The 13233-nt window shown below is 42.9% G+C and overlaps 1 protein-coding gene across 1 annotated transcript in view; it reads left to right on the top strand.

The window, feature by feature from the left end:
* Positions 1 to 13233, top strand: part of LOC125917356 (dipeptidyl peptidase 4) — a 78675-nt gene that overhangs the window by 41073 nt on the left and 24369 nt on the right. The window contains exons 11-16 of the mRNA XM_049623580.1: positions 5624 to 5759; positions 7750 to 7794; positions 10207 to 10314; positions 10580 to 10647; positions 11587 to 11640; positions 12034 to 12155. Of these exons, the coding sequence (XP_049479537.1) occupies positions 5624 to 5759; positions 7750 to 7794; positions 10207 to 10314; positions 10580 to 10647; positions 11587 to 11640; positions 12034 to 12155 (533 nt within the window). The remainder of the gene's footprint in view (positions 1 to 5623; positions 5760 to 7749; positions 7795 to 10206; positions 10315 to 10579; positions 10648 to 11586; positions 11641 to 12033; positions 12156 to 13233) is intronic.

The following is a 13233-nucleotide window of genomic DNA, read 5'->3' as shown; positions in this document are numbered from 1 at the left end:
GGGACTGTGCTTGGTGCTCCACTCACATCTCACTTGAAACACTCCCTACAGTGTTATTGTCATGGCCATTTCACAGATGAAGAGATGAGATCTTCCCCACTTAGAAACCATGTTCCAGGACCTGAGATCAGGAAACCTATGCAGGTCTAAGGACTTAGTTTTTGTCCTGTAGGAATGAACCATTACATCTTTGTTCTTTGTAGTTCTTTATGCTACATTCCTGGTGGGGACTGCCTCACTCACTGGGGGTATTTTGTGTGAGACACATTTTACCAACAAATCATTTCTGGAAATGCCTCAGGAATGTGTTATATAGGGAATGTTACAGCTCTGGTCTCTGTTAACACCAGTGAGGCCACAGCTTATCTAAAACCAGGCTGGAGGTCCTCTCTGGGGAAAGCATTCCAATAGGTGGTGATGCCCCATTTTCTAGCCTTATGCAAACATCCAGCAGGGCCAGGTCAATCCAGGCAAGTTGGTAAGTTGCCCAGCACCCTCTGCTATGTTTTCTAGCAATCTGCTACTTCCTGGAGTTGTAGGATCACCGGGAGTGTAGCCCTGTGAGGGTCCTCATGTCTCCTCCCTCCTCTGCCTAGGCACCCATCACTGATTTTCCCTCTGGGCCATATCCTTGCACCATGGAGCTTCCAGCAGGAGAAATCCTTCTGGAGGCTAAGGCTGGTTTGTTCTGTTAGGAATGCGCTCCTCTGCTGACAAATGAGAAGCGCATCCTGGCCACCCTTCCAGCAACCTGAGCCTGAACCTGAATCAGGGAGAACCTCCCTGCCACCCTCATTGATTGAGAGGTCAGGTTGATTAGATTCATTAGGCTGCCCATTTGTATTGATGACTCATAATGGGAGTTTGTGACTCAAAATATTTGAGAGAAAACCACACATACTGAAAAACCATAAACCCCCTAACTGCTTTATTTAGAGCCCTGTTTCACCTTGCTGGATTGAAGTAATAAGAAAGGGAGCAATCTTAACAGTAGTATCTCCAGTGCCTTCCAGGGTGCCTGGGATACAGCAAGTGTCCAATCAGTATTTGCAGCATAAATTGAATAAGCTGATGTGTGGATGAATGAGATATGCTATGTGTCTGACTTTATGTGTGTGCCGTAGTTTATACAGCCAGCACCAAAGATGACCTGCACAGTGACCCTGCATAGCAAATCCCTCTTTCCACCTCCTCCCAGCCATCTGCAAATTCTGTGGCCTGAGCTAGAGAATTGGGAAGGACATGTTCTATTGAGGTGACCCCACCCCACATCTGGCCAATTGGCTCCAGGGACCAGTCACACCCAGCTCATGGTCTGCCTGCCCCTACCCTGTTTTTCTGCTCCTGTGTGATTCAATAGATAAATGTTTTCCTCTGAACGGCTGGTGATCCTTGGTCTATAAAGTAAGGATATTGGGGTCTAGGGTCGCCACCCGGGAGATAAATGAACTGGACTGAAATACCCTGGAAGCTAGCGACACCTCCAGAAATGAGGCCGAACAGCAGCTCACATGCTGTGGGTGCCGCCCCCTGGGATGGGCTCCCTCTCACCCTACCCCTCCTCAGCGATCTGTCAGCAGCCCCAGGAGGGCTGGCATCCATCTCAGAGCAGAGGGTGGCAGGGAGCCCGGGGCCAGCACTGGCAGAACGCCCACTTCCTTGGGTGATTCACCGAATTAATCACTCTACCGTCTGCAGTTGCTCTTAGGAGCAATTGCTCTCCAATATTCTTTCCAGTTAGTAATGCCTACCTGATGTTAAGTATCCTGAATATACCAAAAGAAACATTTACACAAATTAGGGGAATTAATGTAACTCAACAGACATTTATTAAATGCCTACTCTTTGCAAGCCAGCACTTTACAAGTATGACCTTCAAAAGCAAGTCTCTCCCAATAGATTCAAATACAATTTGCTTTATAAAATTCAGCTGTTTAGTTTACACACACTCTGTAGGAATAAATAGATCTCATAGAGTGAGGAGTTCGATCCTGAAGAAAATGCAAGCGGGTTGAAGCTAGCCAACAATATTCACCAGAGGGATGGGTAGAGGTTCTACAGAGGGAATGACTGGGAACAGAAAATCTGAAGCCAACTGCTTGGTTTGAATCATGGCTCCAACACTTCCCAGTGTGTGACCTTGAGCAAGTTACTTAACTTCTCTACATTTCCCTTTCCTTGTCTGTAAACCATGAACTCTAGCGTTCCTACCTCATAGGGTGCCACGAGCTTTATGTCAAGCCCCTGGAACAGTTCCAGGCACAAGTAGACTCCCCTTGCGTTTGAACTCCTACTGTTATGTCCAGGAATTACTCCACTGCTTTAATATTAAAGTCAGCCATATTCTCCTTGGTCTAATACCGTCCCAGAAGTTAGAAGAGCTTGTTGAATCACTCTGCCTAACCTGGGATAGGCAGCCACTGGCTCAAGGGAAGGCCCTCTTCTGCTCCTACCCACCATTTCATAACCAGTCTCCTCAGTATACGCCTCTCTGTTTTTACAGAATAAAATCAGCAAATAGCACACAAGATAGTTGATAATCCTGCTTGTTGGATTTTTCTGGTCTTAAGTGGGACTTAAACCTTTCAATAAAAAGTGCAGTTGGGTCATTGGTTCCCTTACTTTTTTTTTTTTTTTTTTTTTTTTTTTGAGTCATTGACATCTCAGACTGGCATGATCTTGGCTCAGGGCTGGGTTATGCAGCCTCATTCTGTCTCCCCTTAATTGCAAATCCTGAAGAGAATCTGTGATTAAGCGGAAGTATGTTTATATGAAAATTCAAAATGTACCGTCCCCTTGCTGGTGAAAGGCCATTCTGGAGGCATCACAGGGTACAGAGTACACCTCGGGCTACAGTGAGTGACAGAGGGAGTGGAGGATACAGGTTCATGAACCTTTGATCTAGAAATGGGCAGGGAAGGTGCCAGATGCATGTGAGTTTCCTGGCAGACTTCCTAAATTCCATTACTCCATGTTTTCAAATGGGGAAAAGTTATTTCTCTACTGCTGATTTCCAAACCTGGAGCATAATTTATGGTTTTTAGTAGATAAAAGGACTTTGTACCAGGTGATCCACTAATCGTGTTAGAGAGTTTTCTGCCCGCCCCCCTCCGGCCCCTTCCCCCTACTAGGCCACTTTAGAAAAGGGAAGGCTCTTTTTAGAGCCCATGGTCCTAATCGATGCCCAGGAAGCCCTGAGATAATGTGTGCAAGTATGTGAAGAGGCTTTTTTTTCCCTTAGAGAGAGGTACATGATTTTCATCCAGTTTATAAAGGGATTTGATCTATGAGTAAGAACCACTAGCATAGAGCAGGGATAAGCACACCAGGCCCACTGGCAAATCCAGCCCCATGCCCGTTTTTGTATGATCTGCAAGTAAGAAAGGTTTTTACAATTTTGAGTGACTGGGAAGGAATTTACAATTTGAGTAATTGGGGAGGAAAAATCACGAGAAGAATAATACTTCATGATGTGTGAAAATTATATGAACTTCAAATCTCAGCATTTCACTGGAACACAGCTACAGTCGTTTGTTTGTATATTGTCTGTAGCTGCTCTGGTGCCGCAAAGGCAGAGATAAGTAGTTGTGACAGAGCACATGTGGGCTGCAAAGCTTAAAAGATTTACTGTCTGGCTGTATACTAAGAAAACCTTCAGACCCCTGGTCTAGAAAGTTAATTTCAAAAAGTTTTCCTTTCTCCCTTGCATTTCATTATTGCAGTCCCCTCTGTATTTATTCCTTATTCCCGGGAAGATTTATTTGCCTTACCATGTTCTCATTTAATGCCTGAGGACTGGGCACAGGGCAGAAGAGTTGGATCCAGTGAGGCGCCCTTGCTCCTGTGCGTGCAAAGAGGGGCTCACACTCTCACACCCTGCAGCCTGGCAGTCGTTAGTGGTAAGCGCTTTAAGACTGGTTATATCAGTGTAGAAAAAGAGGGTTTCTAAGAAAGCATAGTGGATATTTGAAGAAGACCTGAGGAAGTCAGAGCACTGCAGTGGTTTCAGACTGAAGGGCAGGTTGAACCAAGAGGGCAGCTAGGACCTAGCTCATAGGGTGTTCATGAGACACCAGCCATGCAGACTGATGGTGTACCAGTTCTTAATAAGCAAAAGAAAGGGCTGAAATGGAGAGGAGTCCCTATATGTGGGAAGGTGGTGCTTTGCTGCTGGGTGAAGGGGTATGATCTTCTTTCATTACCTGCCACCAGCAGCGGAGACAATGAGGAGGTACCCCTGGGGACATTAACACAGGAGGTGTCCCCAGCAATAAAAGGGGGATAGTGAAGTGGTGATCCATCCTAAGTGCTCAATAAACAGTGGTTGTTTGCTTTAGTGTCCATGAGGGGAGTGGAGATAGGTAGGACACGGTCTGTGAATTCTGAGGAAGGACAGAAATATTTAAGCCACAAAGAATAGGATGGGATTTTTCCCTTCAGTGCTGCCTTCCAAGAATTTCGGTGAGTGTCTGTTTTGGGCCAGGTATTCTGCTAGGGCCTGGGGACACCCTGTGAACAAGACAGCTGTGGTCCTGCCTCAGAGAGCTTGCAGTCAAGGAGAGCAAAAAGATGCAAGGAGGGGGTGGTCACAGCCTGGGAAGGGAAGAGCAAAGGAGCATTTTAGCGCGTTCAGGGTGAGGAAGAGGATATGGCCATGGGCCAGAGGGGAAGAGAGGGGAGGAAAAAATTCTTTGGGAATTTTTCTGAAAAGGGGATAAGGCTTTGATCAGACAGTGGAAAGGAGTGATTTAAGATCATTGTTCAAAATCACACTGGGGGCTAGGAAGAGTAAATAAAATAAAATATAAATGATCCAGAGCAAATATTTAGGGAGGCTAGCAGAAAATTAAATTGTGAATTCTATGCATCTCACTACAAATCAAAAGGTAGTTCCAAAACTGCTTAAAGGTATGTGTTGGAGGAAGACACAATGCTGGAGATATCTCCACTTGTATAAATTTTATGTTAAGGTTCCTTATTTTTTTTTCCACAAGTTCATGTTTTGAGTCTTGAGAAAAGATTTTTTACAGTATAATTATTTGATTTTCAAAGTTTGTAGAGATGTGGGTCAATTTTTTCCCCTTTGAAAATGAAGTTGAGAAAAAGGTCAGTTGTAATTTCACCCTAAAAGCAAGAATTTTCTAGAGAAGCACGTCAAATTACCAGAAAATATTCGAATCTCAGCCAGTGTCTCTGGCCTCCCTGTAATTTTCTCTCAAGACAGCAGAAAAGAGATGGGAAAATGTCACCCTTGACTTCCTGGCACCACCAAAGGCCAAGCTGAGGACTTGAAAAATCCCGAGCTGTGGTGTGAGTCACGTTTGCCAAGCCACTACTTGATGTTAGCTACTGTTTTTCCTGTCAGATATATTTTAATTTCCATTCAAAACTAAATTACACTTTAAGCTTTCAGAAAAAGTAAAATATTGTGTTATTAAATGCTTTCAACAACGATTTAAAATTATATGCCTATTAAGATTGATTTCAGTGAGTAAAATGTCTGTCTGTACCAAGGTCTGGAAATAGTTATTCTCTCTCCCCTCCCTTCCTTCCTCCCTTTCTCCCTTCCTTCCTCCCTTCCTCCCTCCCCCCCCCCATTTTTTCCTTCCTTTCTTCCTTCCAGGGATTACTATTTGTGTGATGTAACGTGGGCAAACGAAGAAAGAATTTCTTTGCAATGGCTCCGAAGGATTCAGAACTATTCAGTCATGGATATACGTGACTATAATAACTCCACCGGCAAATGGATTTCCTCAGCGGTAAGGTTTAATGGGGATGTTCTGCTTCTAAAGCTACATGTGATCCAAGGACAGTATGAAAACAGGCAAAGTGAGTGATTGGGAATCAGGAGATAAACTCTGAGTTTCTATTCTTTCTGACTGTCAGATCCTGAGGCAGTAGGTAAGTTTTGACTAACTTTTAGAGAATCTGATATCTGGTGGTACTTCCGTTTCACCTTTACTCACTAGTCATACTGTTTTAGTTATGGATATTATCACTCAATGGTAATTGGAAACCCAGAAGACAGAATTTGATGTCAAAATTCAAAAAGCTCAAGAGGGCCAGTGGCTGCAAGGGCCATAAAGTGTGTTTCCATAGAGAAAATATGGGCAGTGGCAAATGACTGGCTGAGTATGTGTGAAAGAAAACAAGATTCAAAAGGCCACAAATCTGCTACCATACTGTGACTATCATTAAGCAGTAAACAGCTTTGGAACATACATAGATACCTACCCGGCTGAAAGGGTGGTAACATTAAGACAAAGGCAAGTGTTAATTCAAATCTGAGGTGCTTGGGGCGTTGGGGGGTTTCCCCACAAGAAACTTCAAGGTTTGACCAAGCTGGTGAATCAGAATTAAAGCCCCTTTGGGACCAGCAGCCTCAGGAGGGACAAAGCCCAGGGAAGGTTTGCTGGAATATGTCAAGCACACCTCTACAAGCCATTTCCTGGTAATAGGCTCTGTACTTACATACCTCCCCTCCCTGTTCCCATCCTGGTTGGACACAGTGAAGATTCTTGCCTCAGAAAGCTTGGGCACCCTGTATCTTGATGTGCTCATTTGTTCATTTATACAGCAAACATTGAACACCTAATGTGTCCCAAGTTCTGTGCACAGCTCTGTCCCCAAAATGCTGATGATAAAGGGATTACCATTATGATAATGAATAATAGTAGATACCATTTCTTGAAGACTCACAGTGGAGTCAGAGGCTCAGTGAGGTTAAGGAGCTTGCTTCGGTCACATGACAGCCAGAATTCAAACTAAAAAAATCTCAAGCTTTTTGTTTCTTGTAAAACATATCATCCTACTATCAAGATATTGTGACCTAAAAGGATATAAGCAAGGTACAGAGGGAATGTAGGGCAGAAGAAGGCGATCCACTCAACTGGGGACAGGGGATGGGAGATGACAAGGAAGATAAAGCAGCCTGGGCAGATAAGGGCACAAGGACCCTGTGAGCAGAGGCTGTGCAAAGGCATCCAGTGAATGGCTTGGAGCCTGCAGGGTCTGGGGCTCCCAGAGGACCAGGGGTTGGGTTGAGGCACAATGATGAGAACTGAGGGTGGGGGTAGACTGAGTCTCAGGCACCATTCCCAGGAGTTTGGACTGACTTGGAGGACACGGGGTGCTATTTCCAGGTGTTAAATAGAAGAGGATCATGAGATAGAACCATCTGTTGCCACGTGAGTTCAGCCAGGGGTTGAGCAGGGTGGAGGGCAGATTGGAAGAAGAAAAGAGCCGCAGGGTATCAGCCAGGAGGTCACGACAACAAACCAGGGGAAATCAGAAGAGAACCCGAGCTAAGGCAGTAACCGTGGAGAAGGAAGAAAGGAGTCAAAGAACCAGGAGACGGGCTGAGGAGGTGGCTGTGAGTAGTGGAGGCATCTAGAGCGACTCCCACATCTCTGGCTTGGGTGAATGGTGGCACTAGGCAGAAGAATGAAGGTGTAGGAACAAGCCAATGGGGATGGAGACAAGACAAATGACATCATCTTCTGTTCTGTACCTGTTGAGTTGAAAATGCTGGTGGACCCTCCAGGTCCACATATGGAGACAGAGCCCTAGGCAACAGAGGTAAATGTTCTAATGCAACAGTCCTAACATAAATACAAATATATAAATGGAGACAGTTTTCAACTATTTTAAGTACAATTTCATTTGTATTACCATGAATTGCAGCTAAAGAATTAGAATGCATAGCTTACTTCTCTCTGGAACACTGTCCCTGTATTTTTCTCTCCCTAGGCACAAGAACACATTGAAATGAGTACCACTGGCTGGGTTGGAAGAGTAAGTGGTTAAGAGTCATGTTTTGGTTTTTTTTTTCGTATGGATCAGATACACAGAGCTATTTAATATGTAGATATACCGGGTGCCTGGGTGCCTCAGGAGGTTAGGCATCCAACTCCTGCTTTTGGCTCAGGTCATGATCTCATGGTCGTGGGATGGAGCCCCACAATGGATTGCACGCTGGCCGTGGAGCCTGATTGAGATTCTCTCTCTTCTTCTTCCTCTGCCCCTCCCCCATTTGCACTCATGTGCTTTCTTTCTCAAAAAAAAAAAAAAAAAAAAAAGTAAATATACCAAATGAGGGCCCTATGTTATTTGCTATTAACAGAAATATTACTTGACCTATTGATCAAAATACTTAAATGCCCCCTGCAGAGATATCTTTTTATACAGAATACAGAACATGCTCAGCTGGAAGAAGTAAAAGGACAAGTTAAAACTTAATAGCAGACAAAACAGAAGACATACTCGAGGCAAACTGTAGGTCCTGGAAAGTAAAAAGCAAACCTATGCTGAAAAGCCTCTAAGATGCCAAATATGCTCATTGACCTCATCTTCAAAGTCCTGTGCTTTGGAGGCAGAAAACATGGCTTCCATCCACAGCCTACACTAATGTGTAAGGAGATGGGACTATATCCAGTAGCAACGCAGCGGCAAACACACCACACTGCTGTGTACCTCCCTCTGGAGGAAACAGTACTCATGTGGCTTCACGCTTTCCTAGGCCCCAGATGCAGAGTTTCATCTAAGAAAGCGCGGTGACCCGCAGGGACTTGTCACGCTTCTCGCTCCTGCTGCGCTCCGCCTTGGGTGGCATCACCAGCCGTGTTGCCACCAGACCATGGAACGAAACAAGTTAACAAAGGAAGTGCAGCCATTTCGGCACCTCATAGAAAGACGATGAACAAATCTCACCTAATTTTTACGACCACTTCTATTAAGTCTCCTTTAAGACAGAAACAAAGGAACAAAATGTGTAAAGATTTCACTCATATCTCTCAGGGCATAGAGGGGAGGCCCCCGGTCCAGGAACAGGACCCCTTCCAGCTGGGCTCGGAGTTCCGATAGCATTCGCACGTCCCTTTTCTTCAGGCATTGATTGGGCAGAGGGGAGAGGTTTGCCAACATGAAAAGTGGTTTCCTCCATGGCAAGAGACACGCTACACTTCCTCACGACTCTTTGAAAAAAATATGTTTTTTCCTCTCTGTATTTAACCAGACAGATGCCACTTTTCACACATTTCTACTAGGCACAACTCCATCCAGGGGAAACAGGGAAATGTATTAAAAAGATAAGGCTGTGAACACAGGTCTAGAGAGGGGAATGTGTTTCAGAGCTCTGTAATGAGAACACCAAGTGTATTGCACGCCTCAGCTTGCTCCATAAATGAATCCACTTTGAATCACTAAATAGAAGAGGGAAGCATTTTTCTTCCTTCCCAAAATGGGAGCTGATGAAAGAGGAAACATCTAGGGTAAAGTGAACCAACAATTTTAAAAGACCATCTCCTACCTGCTCTCAAATGTAGTCGTAATGCGACATATTCCTTTCAGGCTGGGATAGATACTCTTCTGCTTAAACTACATTATGTTCTGAGAACTATCTTTTATTGAACTGTGAAAAATGGAAATTTTATAGTATATTTCCATACAACTACTTTTTTGGTAAATTGTTGATCCTATTTAGCAAAATGAAAAGACTTACCATAAAAATGGTAAGTATAAAAATGTTTCCATGTGAAATATACGACAGACATTCCTTATAGCACCCAGTCCAGAAATGGTTAAAGACTTCCTGGCTTTCAAAAGGAAATATGTATTTTAAAAAGAGGGAACAAATCCCTCAAATTACAAACCACTTCTTATCTGAAACAGTAAAGATAATAGTCTGTTTCAAACCAACAAACAAAACAGAAAGCAATCAACTCATGGTTGTGGGAAGGGTAGGGGTGTGGGGAGATGGGTGAAATAGGTGAAGGATTAAGAGGTACAAACTTCCAGTTACAATAATAATAATAGTGTGTTTCAAGAAAGCACACCTGTGACATTGAGAAAATTTACCTCATAAAACTGAACTGCTGATTTTTGCCCATTTGTAGCCAGAAGTCCTTGAGTTATCATCCACAGAGAGATGTCCAAAGATAACAATACCACTGCTCTGTGTTGTGTCCTGTGTAAGCCTTTTTATGTGCTTTCTCTCATTTACTCTGCACAAAAAATTCCCTGAGCGAGATCTTTTTGTCTGCATTTTCTAGAAGGAGAATTTTCTTTTGAGACACTGTGGTTTCATTTGGCAAGTAAATGAAGCATGGGTTTTGGGCAGAGATGTTGAGAGGACTTTCAAAAATTAAAGTTGGTGCTGAGATGAGACTAATGTGCTCTAATGTGTTTTTTGTTTCTATTTTATTCTAGTTTAGGCCTGCAGAACCTCATTTTACCTCTGACGGGAAGAACTTCTACAAGATCATCAGCAACGAAGATGGCTACAAACACATTTGCCGTTTCCAAATAGATAAGAAAGTGAGTATTCCTACGTAATTTACTTCAGGTTGATCTCTTTTTTAATGCAACTAACTTGACGTGGAAATCATTTGGTAAAGTTGATCAAGGTGTACTAATAATCTGATTAATTCAAATTCCAAAGCAGTATCTAGAGTACAATGGGATGGGGTGGGGACACCCAAAAAGGCCTAAGATCATCTGAACTGTTGCTATAAATGATTTAACCCCCCACTTAACTTTGGCGAGAGAGTTTCATAAACCTCTTTTTAAAAAATTCCGTTAGGGTTGCACATTTATTACAAAAGGAGCTTGGGAAGTCATCGGGATAGAAGCTCTTACCACTGATTACCTGTGAGTATTCTAATCGATCGGATGGATGTAAATATAGTTGTTGTAATCACACCCTCTCTGCCCAGAAATAGGGGAAAATCTCCTACAAATAAAGAATAGTCTATTTGGAATGTGTTCAGTACTTTTTTCTTTTTAACATACGGAAGCCTTAATGATTTTCACATATGCTTAGCAGATTTGATACCCTGCCACCAAGTGGCTCTACCTCTTGCTCTTACCTGCTTTACATTAGAAGAGCTGTAGCCTCTTTTTCTTAAACATCTTAGAACACTGAACCAGAATCAGGGGCGTTTCGTGAAATGTTAACTGTCGCCGAATTCTGGAAGGCTTGCAAAGGCTATTTTATATCTGTCCATGTTTCGGCCTCGCTTTTTGGAAAATGGAAAGCTTTGCAGAGGCTGTCAGCTACCATGCACGAATTGTGGCATGAATTGAGGAGTGTTATTTTTCATTAGCATCTAAGGCACTTTTATAATTCGTTATCGGGTGTCACCATGGAGGATTTTTGCCCCTGCCCAAAGCAGTCTTTGAAGGTCCTCTTTAGAAGTGGCTCTGTGGCCCTCAGGAAGATAGTAGTTTGTGTTCTAGAACAGAAAATATGGGGAAAAATATGGACACATGGGCTCTCAACTTCAGGCTACTTGTCCAGTCACATTTTTCTTATAAGAGACTTTTTTTTCTTTTTTTTTTTTTTATTGTTTTGTTTTGAGTTTTTACTCGTCACTTTAATGAAGGGAGCAATTCCTGCATTCAGATATTTTAGTCTGTTTACCATCTCCTGTTTAGAGATAATGGGGGAAAATGGCCTCTGGGGGAGAGGGAGCAGGGAAGAATGATACAAGAAGGGCCAGCACTAATGCTTGGTGTTGAGTTAAACAAAGTGTGCTTGACTTTCTTTAAAAACATAATTAATATACATCTCATTTGTTTTCTTCCCAGATACTACATTAGTAATGAATATAAAGGAATGCCAGGAGGAAGAAATCTTTATAAGTAAGAGCTCCACCAATTTGTTGACTTGAGTCTTTTTAGCTGAAGAACAATTTCTGGGTTGTTTGGTTTTTTGGTTTTTTTTTTTTTTTCCTTGTCTTAACCAGAATTGTAAGTTCTAGTTTCTGTCCTGGAAGAGCTTTGGTTCCTTTATAAATCAAACCTCCACATGTCACCAAAAGAGAATGGCTTTATTAGATGCTTTATGTTATTTCCAAACAGTAGGAGGTTTGAGGTTATTACGAATTAATTCGTGTATCTATCTCACACTAAAAAGAAGTTTTTGAGCATTGCTTTGACATTCTGATAGCTTTGAAACCAGAATATGGCATTATTCAATTCCATCTTCTCATTTCTTCTTTCATCAAGCACTTAATTTCCACCATTGGTTCACAGAATCCAACTTAATGACTCCACGAAAGTGGCATGCCTGAGTTGTGAGCTGAAACCAGAGAGGTGTCAGTACTATTCTGTATCATTTAGTAAAGAGGCAAAGTACTATCAACTTAGATGTTCAGGTAAGTGTGAATGGACATGGGGAGGGAAGACAGCATCGCCATGTCTGTCTGTCTATCCAAAGCGGTTCCTAACATTCCCTTAGGCTGCACGTTTTTCCAGCCTTCCACTCGCCAGCTGACGTTCCCTCCTCTCTTCGGACATCATTCACCACCCTCCTGGCTCAGTCTGCCCATTTGTCCCTTTCTCTGTCCCATCTGGGAAACATTCTTGCTGCCCTGCTCAGTTTTCTTCTCTTGAATCTGAGGTGCTCTTGAAATCACTGAAGTCCCCTTCTCTTCAAGCTCTAAGTGGTGAGTTAACCACCTCTCCTCCCCTTTTGGCCAAGAGACTTGCATGGCTTGCTTTTGAACACACACACAAGTACACACACACAGTGGAGCCTATGTATAACGGAGGTAGTTCATTGTTTTAGACAGACAGAGATAGATATATATTAGATTTTTTGTTGTAGATTGTTTTTAGTGTTAATTTTTTATTATTTTATGCACTTGCCCCTCTAAATGAGAAAATATATGCGGGTAGTGCCCGTCACCCAACCTGCTCACTGTTCCATCTTCTGTTGCTGTTTTATTTTCATTTTCTTTATGATAAATGAAGAAACTTGGCAAGGACGGGCAACAGGACTTCCACAGGTGGCACAGCTAATAAGAGGTGGCACCGGCAGAACAACAGGATCCAAGCCCAGGTCTCCACCTCCCAAGCACTCGGATAAGCACTATGCTAGGTTACTTCTCAAAATGAAAGAATCTGGATACTCTGGAAAGAATCGTCCCCTCACCGAAAAGAGACCTCCAAACCAGCTAACTGAATCTTTATCAGCACAGTTTCTTTATTATTACATTTTAGTTTCTGTGACTGTTTTTAGTCACCACTTCTTGGGCATGCATTTCATACTGGGAACTGTGCTAGAAGTTTTATATTTGTGGTCTTGTTTGATTCCTAAGAAAACTCTATAAAGTAGATACTGCCCTCATTTTGTATGTAAAGAGATCGAAGCATAGATATGTTGTCCTAAGTCACACAGCAGGTAAGCCAGGGTTCAAACCCAGGTCTGTATAATGCCATCACTGTGGTTCT

This window comes from Panthera uncia, unplaced genomic scaffold, assembly GCF_023721935.1.
Source record: "Panthera uncia isolate 11264 unplaced genomic scaffold, Puncia_PCG_1.0 HiC_scaffold_175, whole genome shotgun sequence".
Taxonomy (NCBI): Eukaryota; Metazoa; Chordata; class Mammalia; order Carnivora; family Felidae; genus Panthera; species Panthera uncia.
This window is presented reverse-complemented; position numbering and strand designations above follow the sequence as displayed.